Genomic DNA, 15,943 nt, shown 5'->3' on the forward strand with positions numbered 1-15,943 from the left:
TTTCTAAGGAAGGAAGACAGTGCACTGAAGAGTAATCAGATGTTCTATTTCTTTTAGCTCGCTCCTTTGTGAAATTACCAATACGTTTGATTCAATATAGCAAAATATGTACCAATATTTGGTAGGTCTCTTACACACTGTTACTATGTTAAACTGGTCCTTAGATTCATAGATTCATAGATTTCTAGGTTGGAAAAGACCTTAGAGATCATCGAGTCCAACCATCCCTAATCCCCATTAAACCATATCCTCAAGTAGATCATCCACCCTATTCTTAAACACATCCAGGGATGGGGACTCAACCACCTCCCTGGGCAGCCTATTCCAGTGGCTGACAACCCTTTCAGAGAAGAAATATATAATATATATATAATTATATATATAATATATATCCTTAATATAATACCAGCTCCTTACCTATTGCTTCTACATTCAGGCCTGAGTTTTTGCATCTTTCAGGCTCTTACTCTGCAAAACATTTAACGTGTACATTTTGGCCGGTGAGTAATCCCATTTGTATTCACTGCATTGAACTTAGTTCATGAATGAATTTAAGTCACTGAGGTTGGTGGCTTTAAGCACATGTTTAAAATCAAAGTGGTGCTCAGATCTCTGTGGATGACTTAAGTAAAACTCCATTATAAAAACCGCCTCCCCTTCCATTTGTGTTCAATGGTTTGTATGCGTTTTGCTGACAAATAAGAAGTGTGAACTTGGTCTGCTGCCATCACTGGAATAGATTGGGAGAGAATTAAGTGGATTTTTTTTTGAAGCAGTGTCTTAATTTCCATGGAGTGCCACAGAAACTGTACAGGCCGTAGGAATTGACTTCTGTCATCGCAAAGTTCATTTTGGAGGTTAAAGGCACAAAACCCAGAAAGCAGTCTTAGTGAAACCAGAATTGCAGAAATAGGAGTTGGACCCTCTTTTTCTTTCCCCAGTTTCAGGTGTATCTCCTCTCTTCAACTCAAGAATTTGCTTAGTGATCCTTATGCCAGAGAACTTGGCACGTAAGGAAGTCATAATAAAATATTATCTTCCAGCTTCTGCATTAGTATTTTGATTTGCAGATTTTCAGAACCTGTGCTGAGAGTCTTCCAGCCTTCACAGGCTCACAGTTTGGAGAGCCACAAACTCTATGTTACACCACATCCCTTTAAACCGACCTGCAAAGCTCCCCGCGCATCCATCCTCGACTATTGCAGCATAGCTGTGTTGTGCCACAACACAAACCCAGGGAACGGCATCTGAAATGGGGTTGGGGTCTAAGAGACGTGGAGGAGAGAGATCATAGAATCATAGAATCATAGAATGGTTAGGGCTGGAAGGGACCTTCAAAGGTCATCTAGTCCAACCCCCCTGCAAGGAACAGGGATATCTCCAACTAGATCAGGTTGCTCAGGGCCTCGTCCAACCTGGCCTTGAACGTCTCCAGGGATGGAGCATCCACCACCTCTCTGGGCAACCTGTTCCAGTGTTCTACAACTCTCATGGTAAAAAATTTTTTCCTAATATCCAATCTGAATCTACCTCCCTCTATTTTAAAACCATTACCCCTTGTCCTATCACAACAGGCCCTCCTGAACTGCCTCTCCCCATCTTTCTTGTAGGCCCCCTTGAGGTACTGGAAGACCGCTATAAGGTCACCCCGGAGCCTCCTCTTCTCCAGGCTGAACAGCCCCAACTCTTTCAGCCTGTCCTCATAGGAAAGGTGCTCCAGCCCTCTTATCATCTTCGTGGCCCTCCTCTGGACCCTCTCCAACTGGTCCATGAGATTTCATTAGCATGTTCTGGATTTAGCCTTTTCAGAGAGAAGTGCCAACAGAATGTGATTCAGTCCTTGCCAATGCATTTTCGTACAGATTTGCTATGAAAAAGACCAAGAACTGATAGGTGTTTTCTGATCCTCTTCCTTTCCGTTTTTAAGAACTGGTAGTAAACAATAATATCTTGGTGTGGCGGTTTCTCTTCTTTAGAGGTCAGGAGGACTCAGTTCCTGAGACAGTCAGCCTGTAGTTAGAGATTTCAGTGCTTGGTTTGTGGGGTTTATCAGTATTTTTCCTCATAAACCAATTTAGGTATTCAAAAACGTATTTTACCATCTTGTTGCAAGCCTCTGACTTTTTATTTTTCCTGTGCCTTCTGTTGTATTTAATAAACTTGATGTGAAAAGACAATTTATTATTTATTTTGACAAAAACACTTTTAATGCATGTTTTATTTCTCAAATCAATTTTCTCTGTGTGCAGGTATGTATGTTTGCATACCAGTGCATATATATAGTGATTTTCCCACTGGCATAAATCCCAGGCTATGCTGGGAAGCAGAGCACTATCCTTTATTTACACTTTCTCAACTCTCCCTTCCCACTTGCCTTCTTACACTGTCTCTTATTCTTTTGTTCATTCCTTCACGATCAAAATACTTTGAAAACTATCGGACAGAATGGTATAAGCTTAGTCAGGGGAGATTCAGGTTGGATGTTAGGAAGTATTTCTTCTCTAAAAGGGTTGTCAGCCACTGGAATAGGCTGCCCAGGGAGGTGGTTGAGTCCCCATCCCTGGATGTGTTTAAGAATAGGGTGGATGATCTACTTAGCGATATGGTTTAATGGGGATTAGGGACGGTTGGACTCGATGATCTCTAAGGTCTTTTCCAACCTAGAAATCTATGAAAATCTATGAAATCTATGAATTTTTCCAAAGTCCCCTGGCCACCCAAATAGAGACGTCTCAGCACCGCCTGATTTCCCAGAGATTAGGTGACCGATGTACCGAATATGCGCCTCCTGGAAGTGTCTGAATCACTTCCCGTGGAAAGAAGACACAGAAAATCACAATTGGTTTGAAATCCCCAAGTGCGTGCCCAGTTCAGACAGATGCAGGTTGCTGCGTGTGCGCGCCCCGCTCGCTGTGGCAATTATTAAATGACTCACGCATAATTAAGACTTGCTTTCCATCGGTAATTGTTCTAAGAGGGTTTTCCTGCAGTCCGTTAAATAACCTCTCTTTTGTTCATTGCAAGAACGTATAAATAAGGCAAATTAGCCTTCAGGTGCCCAAAGGCATGAATTTAGATCCTATTTCTTTTATTCTCTCTTTCAGGTTATTCCAATCTGACCGCCACACGGACGTCGTTATTTTAATGTTGAATACTCAGACAAGGGTGCCATGGATGTAAAAGAAAGGAAACCGTATCGATCTCTGACCCGGCGCCGCGACACTGAGCGCCGCTACACCAGCTCTTCAGCTGAGAGTGAGGACAGCAAGGTCCCCCAGAAGTCCTACAGCTCCAGCGAGACCCTGAAGGCTTATGATCAAGACTCCAGGTTGACCTATAGCAATCGGGTCAAAGACATGGTGCACCAGGAGGCCGAGGAATTCTGCCGAGCAGGTGAGCACATTTCAGTAGATGCTGTGAGTTAATGATCATTCAGAGATGCTGAGAGCTGGGGCTGGGTGGGAGGCTACCTTTGAAGGCCAAAACCAAGATATAAGGAAAGAGAGCAGCAAGGAACATCTTCATTGTGTTGCACAGACATGGCATGCATGCAAACCAATGTCCTTAAGTGGGATACCACTAGCCTGTGTTCATTAGCATCTACTAAGACACATTTTCTGTATCTTAGTCCTCCTGCCTTCAACAGCCCTTTGCCACTTCCCACCATGAGACCAGACCCCCTGTGCTCAGGAGAACTTTCCACTGTGTCATGTGCCTGCTCTGTCCTGAAGGCCGTCAAGAAGGATGCCAAGGCAGAAGATAACCAGGACAGAGTCCACTCTGTCCATCTGGGCTACAGCAAAACCCAAGAAGCCTGGAAGAAGGGAGGCAACTGAGCTGCAGATGAGATGAACAACCCTTGGCATTGTACATGGCCTGCAGGCTGTAGATTTGAGATGGAGACATGCTCCAGTATGAGAGGAGACATAAAGAACCACTTTTAGGACATATAGGAGTCCATTTAGTGAATCTGAGTCACAGCATCTGTGAAGATGTGGAGGTTCAAGGGTCAGTGTGGGCTCCACAGTCCTGATAGAGGTTCCAGATATTCTCCTTTTTATTGCTAGCCTGAAGTCAGTGCAGTTGCATTTTCACTGCTGCTGTTGCCTACGTGAGATAGATTTCTGGCCCCTGCTATAGTCTCATCTTCATTTTTCTGTAGAGGCACGAGTGTCTTAGTTCAGAAACCAAGCAGGGTTTCACATAAATTATTTTTAGAAGTCCATCAAGAAAAGCATAAAATGGCAAAGCGAGTCAAATGGAGCAGGCAGCATTCCAGACACTGAACATAAAAGAGCTGACCCAGGCTGCAGTTTGGAGAAGCTGATTCCCCAAAGGGAATGCGTACAACTGCGCTCGTTTAACTTGAGGGCTGCTTAATTTCACTCTTCAAGCACCATGCACTTGTGGTTTTGGTGCAAGACTCATCTTGAAGGCATGCACCAGCAAAATGACTTGGAGAAGTATCTCTGCACACATGGCTTTGGTGTTTGTGTTTCAGGACAACTGCAACAGGCAATAATTAACAAAAGGGCCAATAGGTGTTGTAAGTAATACTTTGCAATCATAAAAGGAGTTTCCCCCTTAGCAACTCTGAAGTACTTCATCCTCTCTAAGGAATCTATGGAGTTATAAAGAAAAGAGAACCTTTTCGGTCACTGGGTTTGCTCACTTCATACAATATATTCACCATGCAGGATAGATGTGAATTAGTACAGGTCAGCGGTTTTCAACCTGAGGGTCTACGAGGCCACGCAGGTCCACGGACTTCTCCTAAGAAGCCCACAAAAGATAAAGAAGAAAAGCCAGTCTGTTGACAAGGAATATAAATTTGCTACACACAGGTTCATACTTCCCTAGGAAAATTTTGTAGAGTACTGAGAAATAGTAAAAATCACTGGCCTAGGTGGCTGAAATTAATTGAGAAGAAGTTAAGATTGACCACAACAGGGAACCAGTTCTACTTCTGATATATCACCCACAGATTTTTTGATTTATAATTTTGCCCCAGTTTATCCTGAGAGCCCCAAGACTGGCCTGAAGAGTGTTAACAACTACCCCAGACTTTCTGTGCCACTTTTTCCACTGGCAGAAAGCCATGAATGGACCTCACTTTGCGGTGCTGCTTGGGCTCGTGCCAACCGAAACCGAGCCTTATTAGCTTGCTCGACATCAACAAGGCAAAGTGAATTTCTCTCCTGCATTGGTTTGGAAGGCAGAGGAGGGAAACATTTCAAATTGACCAAATAAATTCAGTAAATAAACAAGTCAGCATTTAAATGGTTTCAGCTAGAGTGAGAGTGCCAGCAAACGTGCAAGTCAGCACAGGAAAAAATAGACCAGATCTGAATTAAAAAGTCTCAGATATTTATTATCTTCCTTTTATTGACTTGAGTTCTTCCAGCTTAAAAGGCAACAGTGAGCATAGAATATGAAAATCGATGCATCTCCTGCTGTTTATTGCAAATAAATTTGATTTTCAGTTAATTGTAGCAGTCATTTTTCATAATTTATGAGCTGCTGTTACTAGAGAGCATCAGTCATGCTGCACATTGATGTGTCTGATGATGTTGAGTGTGGCTTGTTTCAGGGGAAGGTGGAACTCGCCATCAGTGTCTCAAACATGCAAGCAAAACCAAAAGATGACGTTTTCCAGTACGGCATGGAAGATGGTTTAAAAACTATCACAAAAGTCCAAACAAAGAGATGAGTGAAGTCTCTGGAGAGATACCGCTTCCTTGCGTTTATAACTTAGGTCAAGTTCATTTGCTGCCTCATGTCATGGAGTGGTAGAGGACATTCTCAGCCCACTTTGCAATCAAGTTAAATGGATTAATTTGCCACAAGCTTGCGTTGTGCTCCCTGAGCAAGGTCCTAGGATTTGACAGAGGTGTGAACCTCGAGCAACCTTATCTGTCCACTCTGTCTGAAAGTTTTAATCTTGTTCGGTCAATTAAAAAGGTGTGAAGTTCATGAATGCTTTATATAGTTTGAGTGTTATCAGCTGCAGATCCGTAACCAGCTGAACCCTGGTTATTTCTTCCCAATGTCAAACAGTTCCTTCTCTGAGCTTTACGGACAAATGGTGTCCAGTCTCATTATTCACCTTGCATTCAAACATCTTCTCTCTGGTCATTATGAGCTGAAAAGTCAACCGAATGAAAAAGCGTAGTAGAAGAGCATCTCCTTGGGTCCAGCTGATCATTCCATGCATGTGTGCTATAACACAAGACCTTCCCCATGCAGCAGGGCTCAGCGACACGTCTGGGTGTTTCCACAAGCAGACTCTGGAAAAGTAGAAATCTGACTTTCTATTGGAGACACGTTTTTCCACCCCGTGATATTTAACATCAACAAATGGAAATGTGAGGAGAGCCACATGCTTGCGGGGTTTTGAACAAGGAGAGAATCATAACTCAGGTTTGGATACAACCTCGAGGTCCAGACCTGATGAACAGATTTCAATAATGAATAGATACAAATTTTACTGTTCAAAGTAAGGTTCAGGCCTGAACTTTCCTGGACAGTGTGCATTCAGTTTTATCTTGTTGAAACCTATCTGAGATGCAAACACTACTCTAAAACTGAGTCTGTGGCCTGTGCAAAGATTTGGCAGGTTCCACCTCTCTTTTTATTGCAGGGGATTTACTTATTGAAATAATGGGAAGAAGCCAGCTAGACTGGATTTGATCACCGACGTTGGCCATGAACCAGGGCCTGATGCCTCCTACTGATAATACATAAAGTTCCTTAATCCACGTGCATTGTGCCCTATAAATGCACGGTGCAGCTAAAGGCATTCAAGGATGGCCAAAATCTTTTAAAGACATTCAGGGCTGAAAAATAAAAGTATGCATTAATAAATAAATGTGGATTTAGAGCCACTAATTGCTCTCCCCAGCTTTTTGGTGCAACTTTCCGAACAAAGTGCGCTAAAATTTGAAGCCTCATTCACATCGATTGGGTCTGATTTTGAAGCTCTGCAGGTAACTAGACATGAACTGAAGAGTCATTTTTCAGGTTGTATTTTTAGTCAGCTCAACAATTGCATCTATTTGCAGCCAAATAACCTCTGCTGTGGCTGTATCGGAATGAATAGCTAAACTGAGTCAAGGTGTGAGTGGTCAGCAAGGGGAAAGTGAGATCACCAAAGGAAATTTAAATCCCTAGGATGTAATTTCAGGGATTTCAAGGAGCAGAACTCACTCAAATTTCATATTGTGGTAGAGTTTCCAGGTATATGGTAGGACTTTTGACCATTGCATGCCTCCTTTTGCTTTTCTTCCAAGAAGATTGCTTTTTTGCCTCTCTTAAAAAACTCCACCATTTCTCCATACATCTTTGCTTTCAAATTTGATGATTTCATTGAGCACACCTTGAGTTTTTGTCAGGTTCCAGAAGCAGGAATCCAACTGCTTTTTGGTCTTGACCTCTCTTGGTCTCACATTAAGCAAGACCAAAGGACTCAGGAGCTGCTGTGCCCCACTTGAAGATAGAGGACAAACGGTTCTGCTGTTGACTTGTGCTAGATGAAACCATCCCCTGTTAAAGAGTAACCAGGTTGCTGTGTTTTCTCCCAGGAGCCAACTTCTCTTTGCGAGAGCTGGGTCTTGAAGACGTGACGCCCACACATGGGACTTTGTACCGGACTGATATTGGGCTGCCCCACTGTGGCTACTCCATCAGTGCCGGCTCGGATGCTGACACAGAGGCCGACGTGGTCATGTCACCTGAGCATCCCGTGAGGCTCTGGGGACGCAACACCAAGTCTGGCCGCAGCTCCTGCTTGTCGAGCCGGGCCAACTCCAACCTCACCCTCACCGACACGGAGCACGAGAATACCGAAACCGGTAAGTGGTGACAGCGCATGCGATGTCAGCGTCGAGCTCTACCAGGAATGCCTCTTCTTACCGCTCCGCCTTAATCTTCCTTAGGTTTTGTGTTGGGTTTTTTTTTTTAATCAGACTCAGTGAAAACACTCTTCTAATAGCCCCATGTCGTGGCCTTTTGTACTGTCCTACAGAGTGTTTGTTAATAAACTGCTGGAGAAGCTCCTGCTTATTTATCACAGCGACAGAGATCATTAAGCAGCTGTAATACTCTCTCTGCTTTTTGTAGCGACCTTTCAGACAAAAAGCATTTAAATCTCCCCTCCCCTGGCCGATGCTGCTCTTATCTTTGCTACAGATTTTCGGGGCAGATAATTTCCTTCTTTTCCTTGCTGATTCCATGACAGGAGCTGTTTCATTTATGTAAATTGACTGACTGCTCTCTAAAGGAAAATGACGGTGAAATATTTTTAGAAGCCTTTTTCTTCGTGCGAAATAAAAGCTGAAGGTCACAGATTTTTTTTTTTTTTTTTTTTTTTTTAATCTCCGTAACTTTGCATCCCCAGCTGCGGGGACTCCTGCGTGCCTTTTGTAGGGCTGCGAACCTTTTGGTCAGCAGTTCTGCCAAGCAGTGTAGGAAGGAGAGAGGATTTTGATTCAATTGCAGCTTGACCCAGGAGTTCACACAGCCCTGGATGCCTTTGCACCTTTAATTCAATTATGGCACAGGCTGTTTCTTAATATAGCCGCTGCGTACGAGTCATCGGGAACTTGAGCTCAGCGCAGAAAGCTGATGTGAAATGACTGTATTGCTTGTTCTCTTTATGCTTTTTGCCACAGTATTATAGTGACAAATGATGATAACTTTTCCTTGGGAAGCCTTGACACGGTGAGACTTACACCACCCACATGATTTTATGTTTTATCTCCAACAAAATTACTGTAGAAGCTTATTAAGTTTCTGCTCAGAGATAATGATATATTAGGCAAAGTTCAAAGATAAACGGCCTTCTGTTTAAAGGATGTACAGAAGAACATTTTAAAATTATCTTTATAATATTTTTTAAAGTTTTTTAGTGTAGTGTCTTACAGGGTTGCGCTCGTGAGGACAGGCAGACACGCAGTGCCAGATCATATTGTTTTCTTTCCAAGCCTTGTGTTGTGATGAAAAACCAGAAGGATCATCAGGGTCAGTTAGAGTTTCGTACACTCCCAGGAAATCTCTAGAAAACAACCAACAGCGAACACCTTGCACCTCCATCCCATTCTCCATGCGCTTTCCATGGTGGTGTATGAGCAGCTACGATCCTATCCCATCCAGTTTTCTTTCTACGCCTACTAAGAAAAACAAAGTAGAGAATTTTATTTTTTTTTTTTTTTTCTTAAGAGAGAAGAACTACATTAGCTGCTGGAGGGTTTGTCACTGGTTTCCATAGTGCTCTCTCTATATGTGTAAATGTGACTTTGTACCCACAGATCACTTAGAAATGAACTTTTATTAGCAACAACGCACTAGCAAGAGCACACACCTTGAAAGGCTTTACTGAAACTAATAACAGAAGCAGTAGTACTCATGTCAGGACTGAGACAACCTCTAATTCCTCTTCCCTTAAATTTAATGACACTCTAACCGTTTGAGGAACCACCATTTCATTGCAATTAGAAAAGGGAAGACAGAAAGGTGGAGAACACATCGGCAGGATTTTTTAAGTGCTATGCAAATGTAGAAGGAGTTTTTTTGGACCCTAGGAATTTGCAGTCTTAGATGTTGAGTGTTTTGAATGAGAAAGGCTATATCATACTCAAAAATACAAAGTCTGTGTAACTGTAAATAAAATCTAGAGAGCAGTGCTGTCTAATATGTAATTGTGTTGTTTGTATTGACAAAAAAAAGCAAAGGTGGTGGAAGTTGAGGGAAAATATTGCGATCCAAACTATGCTGTTGAGGAGCTTCAGCTGATGCTTAGACTTCCCTGGGAAGACAGCAGAGACATCAACCCCAGGTTCAGGTCAGAAAAACTAGTCCAGAGCTGAGAGAAAGGCAAATCATTTCAATCTAGGGATTGCAGTTGAATTGGTGGTATAAATCTATCCAAACAAAGGTTGCAAGGGAGGAAGAAAAGAAGGACTAAGGAAAAGTCTTAAATGCACACAAAATTTGGACATTTTCATTTTGTAATTGCTTCCAGCAAATAAAGGTATGTGAAACTTTTGCACACAAGCCCCTTACAGCCTGGAACCTGTTGTTGAAGCAAACGGAGCCTGAAATTCAGAAATTTTGTCTGGCAAAGGCAGAGGTTGCTCTGTGTTTCCTCCCTCCGCACAGAAGCAGTGTTACTTGGGGCACTCCGCTGCGAGCTATCACACAGGCTATTTTGAGAAATCCCAGATTTATAGGAGAAATGTTTTCAAGAAGACATGAAATTTTGCTAATGGCAGCATAAAGTAACATAATGCTACGACTCAGTTTACAGGATACCTTTACTAGTCAATATTAATTGTTGACAGTATTGATAGAAGTTATAGCCTTTAGCTGAAGTCAATATGGAGCTTTATGAACCTGCCATCAATGGAAGATTTTATGGGGCCCATTAAAGCAACTTTTCCAATGAAGGTTAACGTCAGCAATTTTTATGCTCTTCATTATTTATCCAAAATAAATAATCAGAATTTACTTCTGATGTTTATAAATCCAGAGCTGTCGAAGCACGATTCTACTGAGACATTTATTGTGTTCTTAGAAAATGAGAGGTCTGGCTCCCTTGAAAAGCAGGTTTGCTTTTATTTCAGGAGTGGTGATGCCTTGAAGGAACAGATATGCTGCTCAGCAAGTGTAGCCACAATCCACCCCTCTGTCTTTAAGGAAACCAATGAAGTGCTCTGATTCCATGGCATATTACAGTCCATAAATCACAGGCAGCTGGCATGAAAAGTCAGGCATTGCTTTATCTAAACTGTTCCCAGGCTTTCCAGGAGGTTGAATACTGGTACTAGGTTAAGAGTTTGTTTTCACTGAAGAGTTAGCTTGGGTTATAACTCTTGTCATTGCTCTGAGCTCAGATCCTGCACACCCAAAGAGCCCCATTGGCTTCCCTTCCGTTGGGCAGTCCTTTTTTGCTTGACTTGGACAGTCACTTTGCAGAGTAAGGAGATAGAGGGGACAGCTCAAGTTACTGCGTCTTGTTTGGGGATAACACAATCACTCTGTGCTGCCAATGTAGAGGGCACTTTGTATAGCTCAAGGATTATTCTGCAGCTTGATCATCTAGGCTAAGCTGAAATTGCGAGCTCCCATTAACTGTTCAGACCCATGCACAGGGAGGAGTTTGGTTCCTGGAAGCCTAGCAATGAAGTTAGGAGAACCTCTCTCCTCTACTAGTTCGCATTGTTTCTCAGCAAGACTGATTCAAGCAAAAGAAGTTCCTGAAGTAGTCATTTGGATCTGAGCCTGGAGTTAACTGGCATTACCTTAGGTAACCCTGAACAGGCTTTGTACGGAGCCAGAAATTGTTTAATATAGAGAGGAGAGCAATGAAGGAAAACAAGGTAATAGTCTTCCAGAAATTGACTTATTTTGCAGCAATTCACTCACATACTAAAAGCAAAATACTTCTAATCATAAAGACATCATCATAAAAAATACAGTACCACAGAATAATTTATGCTGGAAGGCATCGCTGAAGGTCTCTGGTCCAGTCTCCTGCTTAAAGCAGGGCTGACTTTGAGGTCAGATTGGGTTCCTCAAGGCCTCATTCAGTTACACTTTGAGTATCTCCCACGATGAAGAGGCCACAACCTCTATGTCCTGGTTCTGGTGCTGACCACACTTGTTGTGAGCAACTCTTTTCCTAAAAGCTAGTCAGAATTTCCACTGCCACAACTCATGTCCACTGCCTGTCGTCCACTCACTGAGTATCTCCAAGAACAGACTGACTCCATCTTCTGTACATCCCCAGACCTAAAACAGTTAAAAGACAACAGATAGATCTTCCTTTAGCCCTCTCTTCTATTAGCTGAACAAGGCCACCTAGATCCTCCTCTCTTTGTAAATGGTTTGTAGGCAGTTAGGCACTGGAAGAGATGGTCAGCTGAGTCTGAGGAACTCCAGTGCTAAAAGTTTTTAAGTGTAAACTAGACAAAGAGCTGCTGAGAATGGTCTAGACTGGATCCTACCTCAGTCAGAGTGGCTGAACTTGCCAGTCTCTTGAGTCTCCCTCTTTCTTCAGTTTCAATAGTTTGTAACATTGCTGAGCTTTCTTGGACTTCAGAGCCATGCAGGACTGTTCAGACTGAGCTTTGAGCACCTCAGGCTTTTGTACTACCTAAAGCTCTCCCAACAGATGTGGAGATGGACAGTGTTTGTGTGTAAGCACCCATGAAATAGGCTCTGAATATTGCATTTGGGTCTGTAAGTGAGATCTTACCCCAAATCGACCCAAACTGTTGTGAGTCATACTGGAACTCCCCGAATAGATCTGAACATGAGAGATGGACAGAAGATGTAGACACTTACATATAGAATCCCTTCTCACAAAAAAAAAAAAACCAAACACTTTCTTTCTCTGCCTTCAATGTGATAAAGAGTTTACTAGTTTATTCAGTGCAATCACTGCAGGATTACTTTACACCTGCACCAACTGCATTTTTAAAATTTGTTTTTATGAAAGTGGAGTTCCAGTTCTTTTCTAAAAAAAAATAAATAAATAAGTACAGTTTAAGTCTCAGCCCTTCCAAAGAAGTTGAGACAAACTAAGGATTCACTTTAGTTTTAATGCGGGCTTAGTGTTAACATCAACCAGGGTATGTAGTTGGTTAAACGTGAGAAGGAGCAGGAGAGAGGGGGAGCAGTTTTCTTCATTAGCAGGACAAATCAGCAGTGATTAACGCTGTGTACATGTGCAGAGCGGAGCTGATGTTTCTTTCCATTGTCATCTCCTCTTGAGAATAATGTGGGCAGTATCAAGAGGCCAGAAGGATCTCACAGGCAGGAGGAGTAACATCAGATGGCTCGAGATAGTCCAGCCGAGCTGGAGATGCTCAGTTGTGATATATTGTGTGAAGAAATTCTTGCAGCGGAAGTGTTGCTGAAGTGTGGCGTTTTCTTATCTAGCAGACTCAGAGATGAGTAGACATGAACTAACATTCCAGATCTAACCACCCTGGAAGCCCAAATTCAGGCTGCAGGGCCATTGCTGTCAAATTGCGCTGTGCTGCTTCTTTCCATCCTCACAATTCAAAACCACGATGGAAACATGCCATCCTGCAAACAATTCTGCATGAGTTTCACGTGTGCAAAAGGGGTGAAAACGGCACTGCGGGACTCAAATCTCCCGTTTAGTGATAAAGTGAACACAGGTACGATCTGCCCCAACACTTCCACCACGCATCTGTTGGTCCTCTCTGTTTAGGAAAAGCAGTTTAATCTCGAGGTTCATTTGTCTTTGGCTGCACCTCTGAAATCACCAGTCAGCGCCAAAAGTGGTGTGGTGACTACAGCAATACAGACACTTACTGGTGACAAGATGAAGAGCACCGATTCATTTTACTTTGCAGGACCCACATCCTACAGAGAGGAATAATTTTTCTTTTAGTCACTACTGGGATGCATTTAAATGAGCTTCAAAACTGTCAAGCAAACAACCAACCTGGTATCCAAACGTGCTCCCCAAGCCTTACCAGCTTGACCAGAAAGGTAGTGGATATGTTACGGTTAATTTTTGCGTTCCCATCGAATAAATTGCCTTTCTGACTTCTGTAAAACCAAAGCCTACTGGCAATCAGGAGCTGGAAAGCTCACCCGATAGCTCTGCCTGCTCTACCATCACAGACCCAACTCTTAGCCATTTTAATTGACATAATACATGATTGAAAGAGCATTTCTTGCAGTAACTGCCACATTCTGCTCCCGCATTGCTGAAGCCATTACTGCTGCTGGAAGGAGTGCTTAAGAAACTGCATAGGAAATTAGGGCTCGATAGGATTGAACGCTTATAGAAGATATTTAGAAACACAGGGGTACATTGCAGCAGGACATAATTGAAGACAAGTCTTTCAAACAAGGAGCATCGAAGAAACGGTATCATTTCATTTCTCCTGGGTAGTTCAGAAATCCGACTAACGTCGTCACTTATTCAGCGGTGTCTGACACAGACCTCCCTGAAGCCTTCGAATACTCCCGTTGCCATCAGCAGTGTTAGATCAGGTCCTGGGTGTATGGTGGGAACCAGCTGGTTTTGCAAAACAGTCAAGAGTGCCAGCGTGGTATAAATGCCCGGACTCCTGGTGAAACACACCGCAGCACGCCGTTCGGTGCTACGTTTCTTGTATCTGTTTTGACTTCTTATTAAATCAGAAAGCTGTCCCCATGATCAAGCCACATGCTCCGGAATTTCATCAGCTTCTTTCAAATATTCTCTCTTCAGAGACGTTTTACAATAGCTAGGGGACCTGTAGGCAAATGGTAATCATTTCTGTGTGTTTTTCTTGTTCACGTTGGCTGTTGAGGGCTCATCTCCTAGAGTTGTCTATACGTGCTTCCAGGAGCCTTGCAAGGTTCTCTTACATAGCTCTAAACCTCTGCAGAGGAAGGAATTTTGCTCAGTCTTCTTTACATTCACCTTCCGGTTTCCCAAATCATGTTGACCCAAATCACTGGCCCAAAATACCATTCGATATATCAGTGCAATTAGCAGTGCCAGAATTAGTGTGTAATCTTAGCATTACAAATTATTTTTTAATACCCTACTTGATAATCCACGGTGACTTTTCTTTTTATTACCATGTTTTGCTGAGTAATTTCCTTTCAAGGCTTCATACGCTCTATTGTTAATATTGTTACCGTGGTTGCAAAAACATAATCTTTTTTTTTTTTTCTCCTTTGAATTAAATAGTGCATTATAAAGTACTTCCAGTAAATGAGTGTGTGCTTCAGACATGCTTCTTCTGCAAACTGTGTAGGCAAAAATGTGATACTCAGACTCTAGAGAATTCAGAAAGGAGATTTAAAAAAAAAAACATACTTCACAATAAATAAAAAAAAGGAATGTGCTATGACCTATACGTTATTAAGTTTCCCTTATGCCTTTTGAGTAGGGGAAGATAAGAATAAATTAGAATTACCAGGTCAAGATCAGGCATCTGCTGGCTGTCATCTTTCACTTGCCTCCTATCAGTTGCAAGCTTAATATTAACAAGATGTTTCAGCTTGAAATAAAAATTAGCCAGTACCCTTACCGCTAAAGATCCATCACCAATTGCAGAAGTTAGTGAAGAATTACAAAAATGAGTAGCAGATCCAGAAGGGAATTTTCACTAATCCCCTTCCTTGTTTCAGCTCCTCAAAACTCTTACACCGCTCTTTTCCAGGTAGGATTTGCAAGAAATTCTCCATTTTAACAGTACATGGGTATTACTTGGAGATTGAAGTCTACTGAAGCTGCCTTACAGAGATATTCAGTGACGTGGTGATCACTTGAAATGTGAAGGTCAAGGGAAGGAATGTGCCTGCAGGCTCTCCAACTGTAAAGATACTAATATTCCTATGAAGAATATTAGTCCTAAAAAGGAGACTTTAGCTACATGACCATCCCAAATGCTACAATCTCCACTGAAAAATGGCTCCCTTGAAGGCTGTTACATCTTCCTTACTTGTGATCCAACGTTCTAACCACTGACGTTCTTGATGATGAATTCCTAATGCCTCATATTTTCTGTCCTCTTATCTCTTTTTGTCCTTTTTAGATATTAGCCCTGAGACACTTCTTGAAAGTGAAAAGGTGAGGCACCACCTCGCTTCTTCACAAGAGTCTCAGAGAAAATTTTACCTTGATGGAACAGTAAATTAATGTGGTTTAGGGCAACAGACCCTTAATCTCCCTCCACATTCAACCACTCCCCTGTCCACTGGTTGTTAAACAGTCTTTCCAATGAGGACACTAGTAGATGCCACTGTCTCTCAGGCAGGATTCAACACACCCCAGAGTCGATTGTTCCTCTGGTAGCACATAGACCACCCCAGGGACCACAGAGGGAGCCAGCAGCATCCATGCTCCCAGTTTAGAAGGTGAAGGTACACAGGATTAATTTGAGTTTAATAATTCAATTGCTGCATTAGT

At 42.5% G+C, this 15,943-nt stretch overlaps 1 protein-coding gene across 1 annotated transcript in view; it reads left to right on the forward strand.

Moving 5' to 3' along the window:
• The first annotated feature begins 3,170 nt into the window (after positions 1–3,170).
• Positions 3,171–15,943, forward strand: part of TENM4 (teneurin transmembrane protein 4) — a 380,735-nt gene continuing 367,962 nt past the window's right edge. Inside the window, 2 exon segments of the mRNA XM_086614637.1 lie at positions 3,171–3,393; positions 7,581–7,850. Coding sequence (XP_086470763.1) covers positions 3,171–3,393; positions 7,581–7,850 — 493 coding nt within the window.

The sequence above is a fragment of the Tauraco erythrolophus genome, chromosome 1 (genome assembly GCF_009769465.1).
Source record: "Tauraco erythrolophus isolate bTauEry1 chromosome 1, bTauEry1.pri, whole genome shotgun sequence".
Classification (NCBI taxonomy): domain Eukaryota; kingdom Metazoa; phylum Chordata; class Aves; order Musophagiformes; family Musophagidae; genus Tauraco; species Tauraco erythrolophus.